At 38.5% G+C, this 13,131-nt stretch overlaps 3 protein-coding genes across 7 annotated transcripts; all 3 read right to left on the bottom strand.

Moving 5' to 3' along the window:
- Positions 1-93: 93 nt before the first annotated feature.
- LOC121762987 (ankyrin repeat-containing protein BDA1-like) lies at positions 94-5,555 on the bottom strand. 5 transcript variants are annotated; one of them, XM_042159017.1, is made up of 2 exons: positions 4,874-5,554; positions 94-771 (listed from the first exon to the last, which is right to left on the bottom strand). In XM_042159017.1, exons 1-2 carry the CDS (start codon positions 5,327-5,329, stop codon positions 679-681), a joined length of 549 nt encoding a protein of 182 aa, XP_042014951.1. In that variant the 5' UTR covers positions 5,330-5,554; the 3' UTR covers positions 94-678. The 5 variants fall into 5 exon arrangements, with proteins under 5 accessions (XP_042014951.1, XP_042014952.1, XP_042014949.1 ...); XM_042159018.1 differs by having other exon boundaries at positions 94-768; XM_042159015.1 differs by lacking the exon at positions 94-771 and adding an exon at positions 3,020-4,394 and having other exon boundaries at positions 4,874-5,555.
- Positions 5,556-6,817: 1,262 nt separating this feature from the next.
- LOC121762983 (ankyrin repeat-containing protein At5g02620-like) lies at positions 6,818-8,526 on the bottom strand. Its single transcript, XM_042159011.1, has 2 exons — positions 7,903-8,526; positions 6,818-7,835 (listed from the first exon to the last, which is right to left on the bottom strand). Exons 1-2 carry the CDS (start codon positions 8,473-8,475, stop codon positions 7,068-7,070), a joined length of 1,341 nt encoding a protein of 446 aa, XP_042014945.1. The 5' UTR covers positions 8,476-8,526; the 3' UTR covers positions 6,818-7,067.
- A 1,201-nt stretch (positions 8,527-9,727) lies between these two features.
- LOC121761408 (ankyrin repeat-containing protein At5g02620-like) lies at positions 9,728-12,554 on the bottom strand. The gene is made up of 3 exons (XM_042157056.1): positions 11,955-12,554; positions 11,555-11,875; positions 9,728-11,179 (listed from the first exon to the last, which is right to left on the bottom strand). The coding sequence occupies exons 1-3, from the start codon at positions 12,525-12,527 to the stop codon at positions 10,766-10,768; spliced, it is 1,308 nt and encodes a 435-aa protein (XP_042012990.1). The 5' UTR covers positions 12,528-12,554; the 3' UTR covers positions 9,728-10,765.
- Positions 12,555-13,131: the final 577 nt, after the last annotated feature.

Here is a 13,131-nt window from a genome sequence, read left to right as displayed (position 1 = left end):
AGCGACGCATAATTCTTATGCGTCTTTGCCTATCGACGCATAATGGTTATGCGTCTATACGTTAACGACGCATAACCATTGTGCGTCACTCCCTCAGGCGGAATTCAACTAATGCTCTTCATTAAAATGGAATTCCATTAAAGGGCTTTACCAAAAAAAGAATTGTTCCTTCAAAAACCCTCAACCAGCTATACTACGGATTAGTATAGGGAAGCAGGGGTCAATCCAAATTAAATCGTCACTCATCAAACTCTTATCCAAACTCCCAATATATATATCAACAACAAAGTCATTAAATGAAAGAATTCAAGATCAAAGCTCATAAATTAAAAGAGAACGTACCTTGTGTTGATTGACAGCTAAGCACATGAATAATTGGTAGAGTACAAAGAATTTGCTTAAGTGATGTGAATTTGAAGTGTGTGTGGGTGATTTGCGTGGAGAAAATAAAATAAAAATAGAGAGAAGGAGGTTCTAGTTTTTCTCTTTTTTAAAGATTTTCTTTAAGAAAAAAAAATGAAGAATAAGAAGTAAAAAAAAGAAAAAAAAGGAAAAATTCAAACGGGAAAAGAAAAAAAAAATGTAAGAAAATATTTTTTTTTATTTAACTTAAGCTCTACGGAGGAGAAAACCAACGGTAAAAATAACAAAAACAAGAGAGCAAGCATATTTTATATCTCACCCACACTCTACGGAGTATATCAAATGTTGTAGCAGATAATTGCATCTTCCATAGGAGCGCAGAGTAATCCACTGTTGTGCTTCGTGCTCCTTGCAAAACAAATAAAATAAAAACAATTAAAACAAAACTATACAAAATATTACACTCCAAATTAGTATTATCAACCGTTCTACAATATCAGCTTAAAGCAATAATATTCCCCGGCAACGGCGCCAAAAACTTGATGCAAGCATACAGGGTAGATCTAGTATAGCTAAAGGTCAGTACCGGATATCGAACACAGGGAATAAGATTGTAACTGACTACCATATACTAAGCGTCATATACTATCTAGAGACACGTGATTTTTGGGTTGATTAATTACACTAGACAAAAAAATGAAAACATAAAAAGAAATAATACAAAGCAGGCTTAAGAATGTAGAATTTTAGAATCCAAAAGCACAATCGACTTCCTTGAATTACGGTCTCCAGAGCTATTAAGTCGATCACAATTATAGATTAAACCCCCTCCCGAGGCGAGAAACCTGTAGATTAGGTGATAGGATTGAAGTCCCCTTCTAACCCTTAAACCCCTAACTCCTAAAAGCATATAAGATCAAAGACCTCACTCAAAACCTCAACTCTCCCGAGTTCTATTGAATTAAGGTGTGAATTATCCCTTTTTCCAAGTCAATTATTTCATCTCCCGAGTACTCTAATCAACTCTAACATGTATTCAAGAGGTAGCTAATCAATTGAACATAGAAAGCACCAGATAAATCAAATAACTGCAAGAGCTAACAAGGAAAATCAATCGAATATCTATACCAAAAATTCTACAAAAGATGTTCTACTCATAGACAAGTAAAAACTACAATTAAAGTACGAGACATGAAAGAAATTGATAAAACCCAAGGTTGAATCTTCAATCTTCAGTCTTCTCTTGCCTGGATCTGCAGAGCTCCGCTCCAATGGAAGATGGATGAATTATGTGTGTATTATGGATTGGAAAGAGGTGTAGAGATGGAAAAGGATTGGAGACTCTGAGATAAAGATTATGAATTAGGTTCAGAGGTATTTATAGGCTGGAAAAAGGTTTATTTTTGATAAATTTCGTGCCCTACAAGAAATAGGAGAGATTTGGCTTCATAATATAATAATTTCTTTTCTTCCGTGAATTTCCGCCTAATTTCCGCCAGATTTTGACTGCACTGCGCGATGTTTGTAAAATGGTCATAACTTTCTCCACAGAACTCCGATTTAGATGTTTAAGGTATCCACGCGAAGGTCTTTCGAAGACGAAGAGACTGGTATCTAGTAGGCACTGATTGGACTTCAAAATAGCTTCCAGAATAGGCTCGAACAAAGGCTGCTGCAGTTTGGCCTTTTTTTCACCTTTTTCTATCTTTTTCTATCATTTATCAACAAATATGTCAAAAATACCAAATGTATAACATATGCAATTTAAGAACATAATTTGCATGATTGACATTTAAAACAAGTCAAATCTAGTCCTTAAAAACATGCAAAATCTGCGTTTGTCACCCCCGCGCTTTCAAAAACCCTCAACCAACTATACTACGGATTAGTATAGGGAAGCAGGGGTCAATCCCTCGAAGATGGACGCGTAAGAAAGAATTTAGGAGACTCTGGGCAAGTTGTTGGCTGCTGCCACGCAATTTTGGGTTGAGGTTTAACTACTACTAGACCTAAGAACGAAAATCAGACACTGGACCTAGGAAACTGAAAGCATCATGCTGAAGCCGAACATCCTTATAACCACGAGATCTCAAACTAATTTCCTAGACCAAGTAAAGAACTTCCTAATATAGCTAGACAGAAAGCGAGTAAACAGTGGGAACCATTTTCCAGAAATAGAAAGTACGGAAGAAAAGCTGCAACTAACAAACTAAGAATTTAACTAACAATGATGTGCATCTCATTACCTGAATCAAACGAGAACATGAAGAAAACAGAGCACAAATCCAGATTCAAACAAAATGTAAAAGTTCGGACGTCGGAAACTTGCAATTAGCCGGAAATAGAACAGATCTACATATACTAGACGGAATGAAACGAAAACACGAAAACCAGGCATCGACCACGACCAATTCTGTTTCAGATCCAGACGTCGGATGCTTAATCCACTCCGGATCCAAGCATTCCGAACCAAACAACCAACAAAATCAACTCCATAACTTCCGATTCAACAGATCTGCCCCGATCTACACAAGCTTCGAACAATTCTACTCAAACTCAATAAACCAACGCGAGAAACAAACATCCAGTTCAACAACTACGTCAAACTCAAAACAATTTGCATCCATAATCGAAATCAACAGCAGTAAAGTAAATATGAAAACAGAAAATGCATAGATAACGAGATTTCAACATAAAACAGGGCCGAGCTTCGAACAGCGAAGCTCGGTGAAATTCACGACGACAAATAAAACGAAAGCAAATAATTATATCTTCGCCCTACACAAGGACGGTGTTACCCAACATCAAACAGCAAATGAAATGACCCGAACCCCTACAAATTCCCGAACAGTCCCCCTAAGTGTGTGGAAGTGAGTGAGCTAAGAGAGCCAAGAGCAAAGTGCCCAAAAAAAAGTCCTCCCCTTAGATTGTATGCTCTCTTCCTTATATAGGTGCGGGTTTGATCTTCTAGAAGCCTTCGCAGAAATCTCCATTCTGCCCTTCAGCTTCGTGATCTCCCCCGTCTAGTCATTTTTCTCCACAATGCTCACTTATTCGCCAGATTCCTTGGGTCATGCAATTGTCCTCTCTTCTTCCTGGACCTGGCGAACTTTCTACACACCTAGCTTAAAAAGATGTGTTAGACCCCGTAAATAGACGAATTCAACCCTTTAATCAATGCATGAAATTAGCCTTATCAGGAGTCTTGTGATTTCTTAAGTTGTTTATGAATATAAGGTCTTTAAGACTTAATCCTACGATTGGTTCGACTCTCTTTTGCATTCCGGGAAAGAACCAATAAAGAAAACCCGAAATGGAGCTTATAATTACGCTCGACTCTCTATTACATTGAAGCATTGGGTATATCTTCAATTACCGGTGGTAAGAACTCCAACCCATCTTTGTATTTTTAAACACAATGAAACAGTAGCACGTTTGGAAAAGCTGTCGGGAGCACCATCAAGATCTTGCAGGAAGCTATGTATTTGTGTCTCTGTTTGTTTAAGCCCCCCCAAAACCTTGGTGTGTATGGGGAAGTAGATGACCAACAATATATAGATGCTGACGAACACACCTACTACTATGGTGGCTATTTCGGAAACTAATTTTGTTTCCATAGGATTGGTCATGAGTAATGAAACCCCATAGCTCACTCCAATAGACGCAATCGACACCCACATCGAATAAGTCGTGATTGCCAGGAAGATAAAATCTACTTGTGGCGCTCCCGTGCTGATGAGGACGATTGTGATCATGGATGAAATGCCGTGTTGGTAGCAACAATGAAGTGTTTATATAGTCTGGGATTAGTGGTTGCCATCACTGCTCTGCCCGCGACATGTGATGGCTTGACTTCCTGCCACACGCCCCCTGGGGGAAGTGATGGCGCGCCTTCCTGCCACACGCCCCCTGGGGGTTGGGTGATGGCGAGTCATCCTGCCACACGCCCCTGGAGGGTTGACCGCCGCCTGGAACGCCATCGTGGCTATTAGAATCACCACCACCATTGCCATTTCGATCAACTTGGGGAACTGTTTGACCATTGACAGAGAATCGAAACGTTGCAAGATTCTTCTCATTTATGTAAATGTATTTGTGTCGTGAAAGCTCTCACGCAAGATATCCAATGCTGTTTTGCCACTCGAATACGTTGCTAGACTCTTTATTTTTCTACTTTCCACCAAGTGTTCTACAATCTTAAATTTTTGAAACAACAATATCATTACTAAGACCTAGTTAATTAACATCATACGCACAAAACAAACTGTTTCAGAACTTTGTTACAATGAGCACGTCCATCACAAAGCATTTCAATTTCAATATTCAAGACTGATATTGAGTCAGAACTGATATTCACAAATCATATAAACTGATATGCTTTGTAATGTCAACTGATATGCATGTATTTGCAAACAAGTGTTATAACTTTAAGAAGAGTTCTGAAATGAACTGTCTCCACAAACTACATGTCTATTTTTATGTAAAAGAAAATAAAAGAGTTGGTAGTTACCTTAAGCTGATTGGATCTAACAGCCAAATGCAAGAGTGTCTCACCATTACCATCCTTTTCACAAACTAAGTCCCCCAACTTTTCCACCAAAACCTTCAACGTCTCGAATTGAAACTGTTTCACGCACAAGTGCAACACGGTCTGCCTGCCATGCACTGTCTCCCGGGCAGGAAATAGATCCGGTCGAAGAAGCTCCTCCAATATCAAAACATGCCCTTTTACGGCCGCAACATGAATCGGATTCATCCCTTGATCGTCCCGCCACCAGCACATCTTCGGTGCTACTGACATCAACCTTTTTGTGATTTCAAGGTCCCCTTCATCTACGGCAATGTGAAGAGGCGACGAATTTTGGGAGTCTGAACTCGGCGCTAGCCTCGGATTACGCTCCAAAACTTCTTCGACAAGGCTGTTTGTCCATGCATCGCTGCTATATGTAGAAGGTTTCTTGAACATGGAAACGAGAATCCATGAACAAGATATGGATCTTCTTCAACTAGTTGCACAAGTATTTTTACATCCCATTTTGATGCAGCTTTGTAGAGTTTCTTCTCTACTTCTTCACTCACCATTTTTTTCTCCCACTAATTCTTTCTCTCTTTTTTTATGTAGTTTATGTTTTCTTCTTCTTCTTATCCTCTTCTTATACTTGTTCACAAAAGATCGATGTCCACACACCGCACACAAGCAAGTTCTACCTAATTTCCTCGCTATTTCACAATATAAGGTTCTCAATATAAAAGTAGAAGATTCAACACAGCTACCTCACCTTTGTCTGTATCTAACAACGTTTGTCTTTGAAAAAGATAGTAAAGAAGAAACAAATTGTAATGGTGACACATTGTTTGAACATAACAGCCATTTATTTTGGTTATATTGCAAAGTATACTAGTATATCACTTTTAAGATTTTTAATTTTGTGGCCCATTCCACACTTCTATTTATCAATTACTTATAATTTCCTGATAACGCGTTCATGTATGTTAGAGCATCTCCAAGGAGAGCAGATATATAGAAAATGTATATCATTTATTTACCTTCTTAAAAAGTGAAATATACACTTCTAAAAAGTTACATATTCCAAAGGGAAAAGGTATATGGAAAGGTAAATTATTTTTTAAGAATAAAATGATAGTACAAAATGCATTAAAAACAAAAAGTGTAATACCTTCTCAAATACATTTTTCCTTGGAGAATGATTTTTCATGAAAAGAAGACAAATATAGTAGTTATAAGATTTTACCTCTCAATTGATGGGGAGGTAAAGATACTTGTTCAAAATGGGAAAATGTATAATACCTTCTCAAATATCCATTCTCTGGTAGAATGATTTTTCATGATAAAAAGGTAAATATGGTAGTTATATTAGTTTACCTTTCCATTTACCTTTTCCCTTGGAGATGATCTTAGTAGGATTAAGTAAATATTGTGTCGGGCTTTTAAATATGAAATAATTGGAACATATTGGGATAATCAAAGAGTCTGATCCCCCTTTGTTAATTAAGTTGGTTTTATTTTCGGTTTGATTTGGAGTTAATAAGTTGGAGAAAGTTATGAGACAAAATTTATATTGAAGAGTATGCATTATGCTTGACAAAAGATATCAGTTTCTCACATTCTGTTAAACTAAATGTGTTCTATCTATTTATCGATAATGGGGAGGTATACATTAACGGCTATAAATTACATGTCGTGAACCAATATTCTTTTGTTTATATTGATTTGTAAATGATTCAATTTTAATTATTTAAAGCCTACTATCTTAATCAAGTGACAGAGAAAAAAGGAGAATGCCAAAAAATTCTGCAGAATTAGTTAACGGCTAAAGTTAATAAATCATGCATAAATTCCATCTGCGAAATTATCTTGGAGCCTCTCCATAATGTCAAGATTACATTGTATTTCATGATTAATTATATCACACCTACCTCGTGACTAATCTAATAGTGCAATAATATGTCTTGCTATTCAAAAAATATCGATCCTTGTACGTGCGATGCTTTTTACAACTACAAACGAAGAACATATACAAAACAAAATGAAGACAAAAATTAAAACAACATTGTAAAACAAACCAAACTGTAAGTCGAGATTAGGAAAACTGTGTTTCCGCAACAGTACAAATTACGCTTAGACTAATGCTCTCAGATTTACAGTTAAATAAAAGCCTTGGCCTAGTGAAAGGCAAAAGTCCTTACTCCCCCTTTTCCAACAATGTCTTCAAGGGAGTAGTTGTAAGAACTTGTAGCCAACTCTGTATTCTTACATACGTTGAAACCGGCGCATGTTTGGGAAGGTTTTCGGGATCGTCTGTAAGATCTTGTTGCAACCTCTGTATTCTTCTAAGCGACGACGAAACCAGCTTACGTATTGGAAAGTAGAGGAACAGTAATACGTAAACGAAGACGAAAACAGAGGCTACTATGACAACTATGTGGCCAACTGATTTTGTTTCCATGGGATTGGTCATAATTAAGGAAACTCCATAACTCACTCCAATAGACGTAATTGCCACCCACATGGAATAGGTCGCGATCGCCAGAAAAAAGAAGTTCACCTGTGGCGCCCCGGTGCTGATGAGGAGGATTGTGACGATCGCTGAAATGAAAGCCGTGGTGGTAGCACTAATGAAGTGTTGATAGACTTTGGGATGAGTGGTGGCCATCACTGCTCTGCCCGCGTTGTGTGATGGCGCGTCATCCTGCCACACGCCCCCTGGGGGGCTGACCGTCACTTGGAACGCCATCGTGGCTATCAGGACAACCACCACCATCGTCATATCGGTCAGCTTAGGAAAGTGCTCGACGATCGACTGGGGATAGACGTTATGCAACATTCTTCGCATTTCTATATATGTGCTTGTGTCGCGAAAGCTCTCATGCAAGATATCCAGTGCTGTTTTGCCAGTGGAATTCGTTGCTAGTTTCCTTATTTTGTTACTTTCCACCAAGTATTGTACAATCTGAAATTTTTGATACAATATTATCATTACTAGAAATATCTAATTAATTAGCAACATATATATATACCTCAAGTTGATTGGATCTAACAGCCAAATGCAAGAGTGTCTCCCCATCATCATCCTTTGCATAAACTAAGTCTCCCAATTTTTCCACCAAAACCTTCAATGTCTCAATTTGGCAATGTTTCACGCACAAGTGCAACACGGTCTGCCCACGATGCACTCTCTCCCGAGCAGGAAATAGATCCAGTCGAAGCAGCTCCGCCAATACCATAAAATGCCCTTTCACGGCTGCAATATGAACCGGGTTCATACCTTGATCGTCTCGCCACCAGCACATCTCTGGGGCCACCAACACCAATCTTTTTGTGATTTCAAGGTCCCCTTGGTCCACTGCAATGTGAAGAGGCGACGATTTTTGGGAGTCCGAATTCCGAGCTAGCAGTGGATTAAGCTTCAACACTTCTTCAACAATGGCTATTTGTCCATACATTGCTGCTATGTGAAGAAGATTTCTTGAACATGGAAATGAGACTCCATGAATGAGATATGGATCTTCTTTAACTAATTGTTCAAGTGTTGTTACATCCCCTTTTGATGCAGCTTCATAGAGTCTCTTTTCTACTGCTTCACTCACCATTCTTGCTCTACTAATTAATTATTAATGTTTTTCTTTCTTTCCTTCATTAAATTCTCATTTTCTTCTTATTCACAAATGATCAGACAAACACCCTCGTGTGAATGTGATGAGAATATTGGTTAGTAATTTCCACATAGCTGCCCCACCTCTGGTTGTATTTATGACTTTTTGGAAACTACAATAATGAACAAATAAATTTCCACATTGTATATTTGTGATGGGCCACAATTTTAAATGTTAATCGGAATGGTGGACTGGACCCGTTGCCTAATGAACAAGCTACGCTGACTTTTACAATATTATTTCCATCTATATCAAATAAAATGATGCGATAATATCAATTGCCAGCATGATTAATTAATTGTTGCGTCAATTTGGCTTTAAATCTCAAATAATTACAATATAATTAAGGTTATAATCAAAGAAAATAAGGGAGTTTTCGCAGAACAAATCTGGTTAATTATTTGGTTATATAATTACTTAATTAATCAAGTTGGTTTTAATTTCAATTAAATAATTCAAAGCTAATGATTAATAAGTTGGTTTTAATTTAATTAAATAATTCAAAGCTAATGATTTTTATAAAAAAAATTCGATTATCAGGACATAGAGAAATTTTATCATACAAATATTATTACATGAAAAGGCATTATTAAACAAATTAATAAAGCGTAGGATCCATGGAGACTATATTCAAAAGAGATAGCTTAATTTATTGAAGAAAAGGGACAATGAAAACAACAGTATTCTATTTAATATACTAGTACTACCATTTGATAAAAACTTGCAATATTGTAATTATCGATAGAATCAATGTATAACAAGTTGCAATACCCGTCCGCATAAGTAATACTGTACTATAAAAGATATACTTGTATCAGTTTTGAAATTTGTTTAGAAGAATAGAATACTCTCTTTAGTGACTAATTCATACAAATAATCTGAAATAAAAGATCATAGTAACATTATTTGATGGAGAGTTGAATCAACGATCGGCTCTCAAAAATCGCCGCATCTCAACGTTTGGAGTTGAATTGACATACTTATATAAACCATAATTTGAGTGTGGAATTAATGGACCACATTTCTGTAGAAGTTTAATTAAAAAACAAAAAGTGATATACTAGAATATTTTGCAATATGTAACCAGGATTAATATGGTTGTTGTGTTCTAACAATGTGTGACCATTTCAGTTTGAATCTTCTTCACTATCGTTTTCAAAGAGAAATGTAAATAGAAACACGACAGAGGTGAGGCAGCTGTGTTGAAAATGCAACTGTTACATCGGAATATATTGTGAAGTAGTAAGGAAATTAGGTAGAACTTGCTTGTGAGCCAACCTTAGACCATGGGCTCTTTGGCTGTGTGGACATCGATCTTTTGTGAATTAAGTATACAGAGAGGTTGAGAAGAAGAAGAAAATATAAACTAGAGAGAAAAAAAAAGAAGAAATAATTAGTGGGAGAAAGAATGGTGAGTGAAGAAGTAGAAAAAAGAAACTCTACAACGCTGCATCAAATGGGGATGTTACAACACTTGTACATCTACTTGAAGAAGATCCATATCTTGTTCATGGAGTCTCATTTCCATGCTCAAGAAATCTTCTACATGTAGCAGCCGCAGGAGGGCACGTCGAGATTGCCTCGAAATTGCTGGCTACATGAATCCGGTTCATGTTGCAGCCATGAATGGGCATGTTGAAATTCTAGAATGTTAAAAGGGATCCCGGAGATGAGCAACACCATGATGGTGGTGGTAGTCCTGATCGCCACGATGGCCTTCCAGTCGGGCGGAGTATGGGCTGATGACGACCCCAAGAACTCTCGAAGAGCCGGGCAGGCTGTGATGGCATCCACCAATCCCACTGCTTACATGATCATTAGGTTCGCCAACATGACGGCGATGTACCTCTTCACCTTCAGGGTCCAGCTGGAAAATTACACAGTAGCCTTCATTTTGGTGTCCATCCTCACCATGGGATAGCTGTCATCGTCACCTTCTTAAAGTCGATTGATGCGATCACTCCATCTAAGCTCAGCCCTCCCACGGGAAACAAGATTATGGGGGGGACTTCTCAACACACAATTCACACACCGTGCACGCACACAATACACACCTTGCACATATACTTCATATACTTATATAATGCACACACGCATAATTAAATACTACATACACAATTACCTCCTTAAACACCATCTGATCGATCTATAAGGACATCACACATTCATACTAGATCATTTATAATGGAACATTTGAAATTTGAACAATAAAATCATCTTTTTCAAATCAACGGTCGGCTCTCGAAAAACCCCTCGTCTCCAACAGGTGAAAAATCCGATAGAAAACGCGTCGTATGAAAGCATCACCACCAAGATCTTGTTGCCGTCGCTTCTTATTCTTCCATGACCGATACAAATGCCTTACAGCAACATACACCAATACCCATCCGAACATGTTCAGCGCCCCCGCCACCACCATCATAATCACGTTTCCTACCGAATGCATCCTCTGATTCGGAGTTGTCACATCCACCGACATCACATAGCTGATTGCGATGGCCATTAGCGCAACCCACATCGCGTAAAGGGCCACTGCCATGAAGAAGAAGTGCGTAGCCGGGAGCCCTGTGGTGACGAGGAAGATTGTGATGAGGGATGACACGAAGGCTGTGGTGTTGGCGCGTACCATGTGTCTGTATACCTTGGAAATGACGAGTGATTAAAATAATATTACTAGGAGCTCAACTATTTTTGTCAAGTGAATTACTCCCTCCTTCCTAGCTAAGTTAAGTAATATTCTTCTTTGGAATGTCCAATTAAGTTGAGTCATTTTCCTTTTTTAAAAAAATAAAATATTTAATTAATATTACTTTATTCTATCATTTATACTCTCTCTTTATCTTTTCGACTTTATTTCTCGCCTACTATTTTTCAATATAATTTCTTATCTCCCTGCTTAAAAGTTTTTTCAGAACTTAGTTGGGACTGAGAAACTCTCAAAATATAAAAGAAAAAAGGGTAATGATTAGCATGGGCGTGAGACCCTAGGGACTCCTTACAAGCTCCGGACGTGTACCTTGGGATTAGTGGTTGCCAGCACTGCTTCGCCGGCTCTGTGTGATGATTTGTCATCTTGCCATACGCCGCCTGGGGGGCTGACAGCCACCTGAAAGGCCATCGTGGCAATCAGAATCACCACCACCATTGTGACGTCAGACATCTTGGGGAGGACTTCCATTAATGAGTCGTTTGTGAGATTTATTAATAGGTTTTTCATCTGTAAGTAGGTGGCCGCGGTGGTCGGAGGACCCTCCTTCAGGATTTGGAGGGCAGTTTTGCCCATGGAATTTCGTGTTTGCTTCTCTACGGCTTGGTTTTCCACCAAGTATTGTATAGTCTGAAATTTTTTATGCTAATTTAATAAGACATGCTTCAAACGATGAAGACAAGAAAGAAAAGAGTTGGCGTATAATTACCTCAAGTTGATTGCCCCTAACAGCCAAATGCAATAATGTCTCCCCATCATCATCCTTTGCACACACAAGCTCTCCCAACTTTTCCACCAAAACCTTCAACACTCTAAGCTGAGCATGTTTCACACACAAATGCAGCACAGTCTGGCCGCGGTGGAGTCTCTCCATTGCGGGCATACAACTATCTAGGAGGAGAAGTTCTAGAATCTCGACATGCCCATTCATGGCTGCGACATGAACTGGATTCATGCCTTGTTTGTCGCGCCACCAGCACATCTCCGGGGCTACTGCCAGCAATTTCGAGGCAATCTCGACGTGGCCTCGTGCTGATGCAATGTGGAGAGGCGATGATTTTTGGGAGTCAGAAATACGCGCTAGCTCCGGATTAAGGTTGAGCACTTGTTCAACAATGGATGTCTGTCCATGCATTGCTGCGATGTGTAGAAGATTTCTTGAACATGGAAATGAGAGTCCATGAACAAGATAAGGATGTTCTTCAAGTAGATGCACAAGTGTTGTTACATCTCCTTGTGATGCAGCGTTGTACAGTTTCATTTTTACTTTTTCACTCACCATTTGTTTAATGGCCTTTGTTTCTCTAGTTTTTTCTGTCAAACATGCTGAAATTAGAGAAGTCAAACATACCGAAATTGGAGAGCTTAATTAGAGGAGAAAGATGTGTAATTGATACAGAATTAATTTGTATACATTGTCCTAGAATAGGTTGATATCTTACCTAACTTACATTGTATCATCTCCTACTTAAGGAGGAAGGGCCGAGAGCTACAAACATATTGAAAAAGAATAAAATCATCTTCTCCCAAACTCTTTCACTATGAGCCTTAATCGCCTAACTCTCGATTACCATCTTTAAGATGGTATCAGAGCAGGTTCGGGACTCAGAACAGATTCATCACCGTCCCGGGCATACCTTTCCCGACCTTTCCTAGAACCCCTGCAAACCCACCAAGATGTCAGAATTTGACACAATCAAAGCCGAATCCACAGAAAACTTCCAACTATCCAATGTGAAATCAATCACAAAGCTTACTGCACAATTTGCAGAATTTGTGACTTCAATTACAGAGCTTACTGCACAATTTGCTGAAATTGTGAAATGGCAAAACAACCAACAATTAAAGCCATCAAACCAACACCAACCAAGCCAAATCTCCCCTAA

This window comes from Salvia splendens, chromosome 13 (genome assembly GCF_004379255.2).
Source record: "Salvia splendens isolate huo1 chromosome 13, SspV2, whole genome shotgun sequence".
NCBI classification, from domain to species: Eukaryota; Viridiplantae; Streptophyta; class Magnoliopsida; order Lamiales; family Lamiaceae; genus Salvia; species Salvia splendens.
The sequence above is the reverse complement of the archived record's forward strand: the minus strand, read 5'-3'. Positions and strand labels throughout refer to the sequence as shown.

Bases quoted from the DNA above. Each gene is read 5' to 3' on its own strand.
- LOC121761408 (XM_042157056.1), bottom strand. From the start codon at position 12,527: ATGGTGAGTGAAAAAGTAAAAATGAAACTGTACAACGCTGCATCACAA. The intron at 11,876-11,954 runs GTAATTATACGC...AAAAAATTTCAG, and splicing joins TTAGGGGCAATCAACTTGAG to ACTATACAATACTTGGTGGA. The intron at 11,180-11,554 runs GTACACGTCCGG...GTCATTTCCAAG, and splicing joins TGGCAACCACTAATCCCAAG to GTATACAGACACATGGTACG.
- LOC121762987 (XM_042159015.1), bottom strand. From the start codon at position 5,329: ATGTTCAAGAAACCTTCTACATATAGCAGCGATGCATGGACAAACAGC. The intron at 4,395-4,873 runs GTAACTACCAAC...ATGGTCAAACAG, and splicing joins TTAGATCCAATCAGCTTAAG to TTCCCCAAGTTGATCGAAAT.
- LOC121762983 (XM_042159011.1), bottom strand. From the start codon at position 8,475: ATGGTGAGTGAAGCAGTAGAAAAGAGACTCTATGAAGCTGCATCAAAA. The intron at 7,836-7,902 runs GTATATATATAT...CAAAAATTTCAG, and splicing joins TTAGATCCAATCAACTTGAG to ATTGTACAATACTTGGTGGA.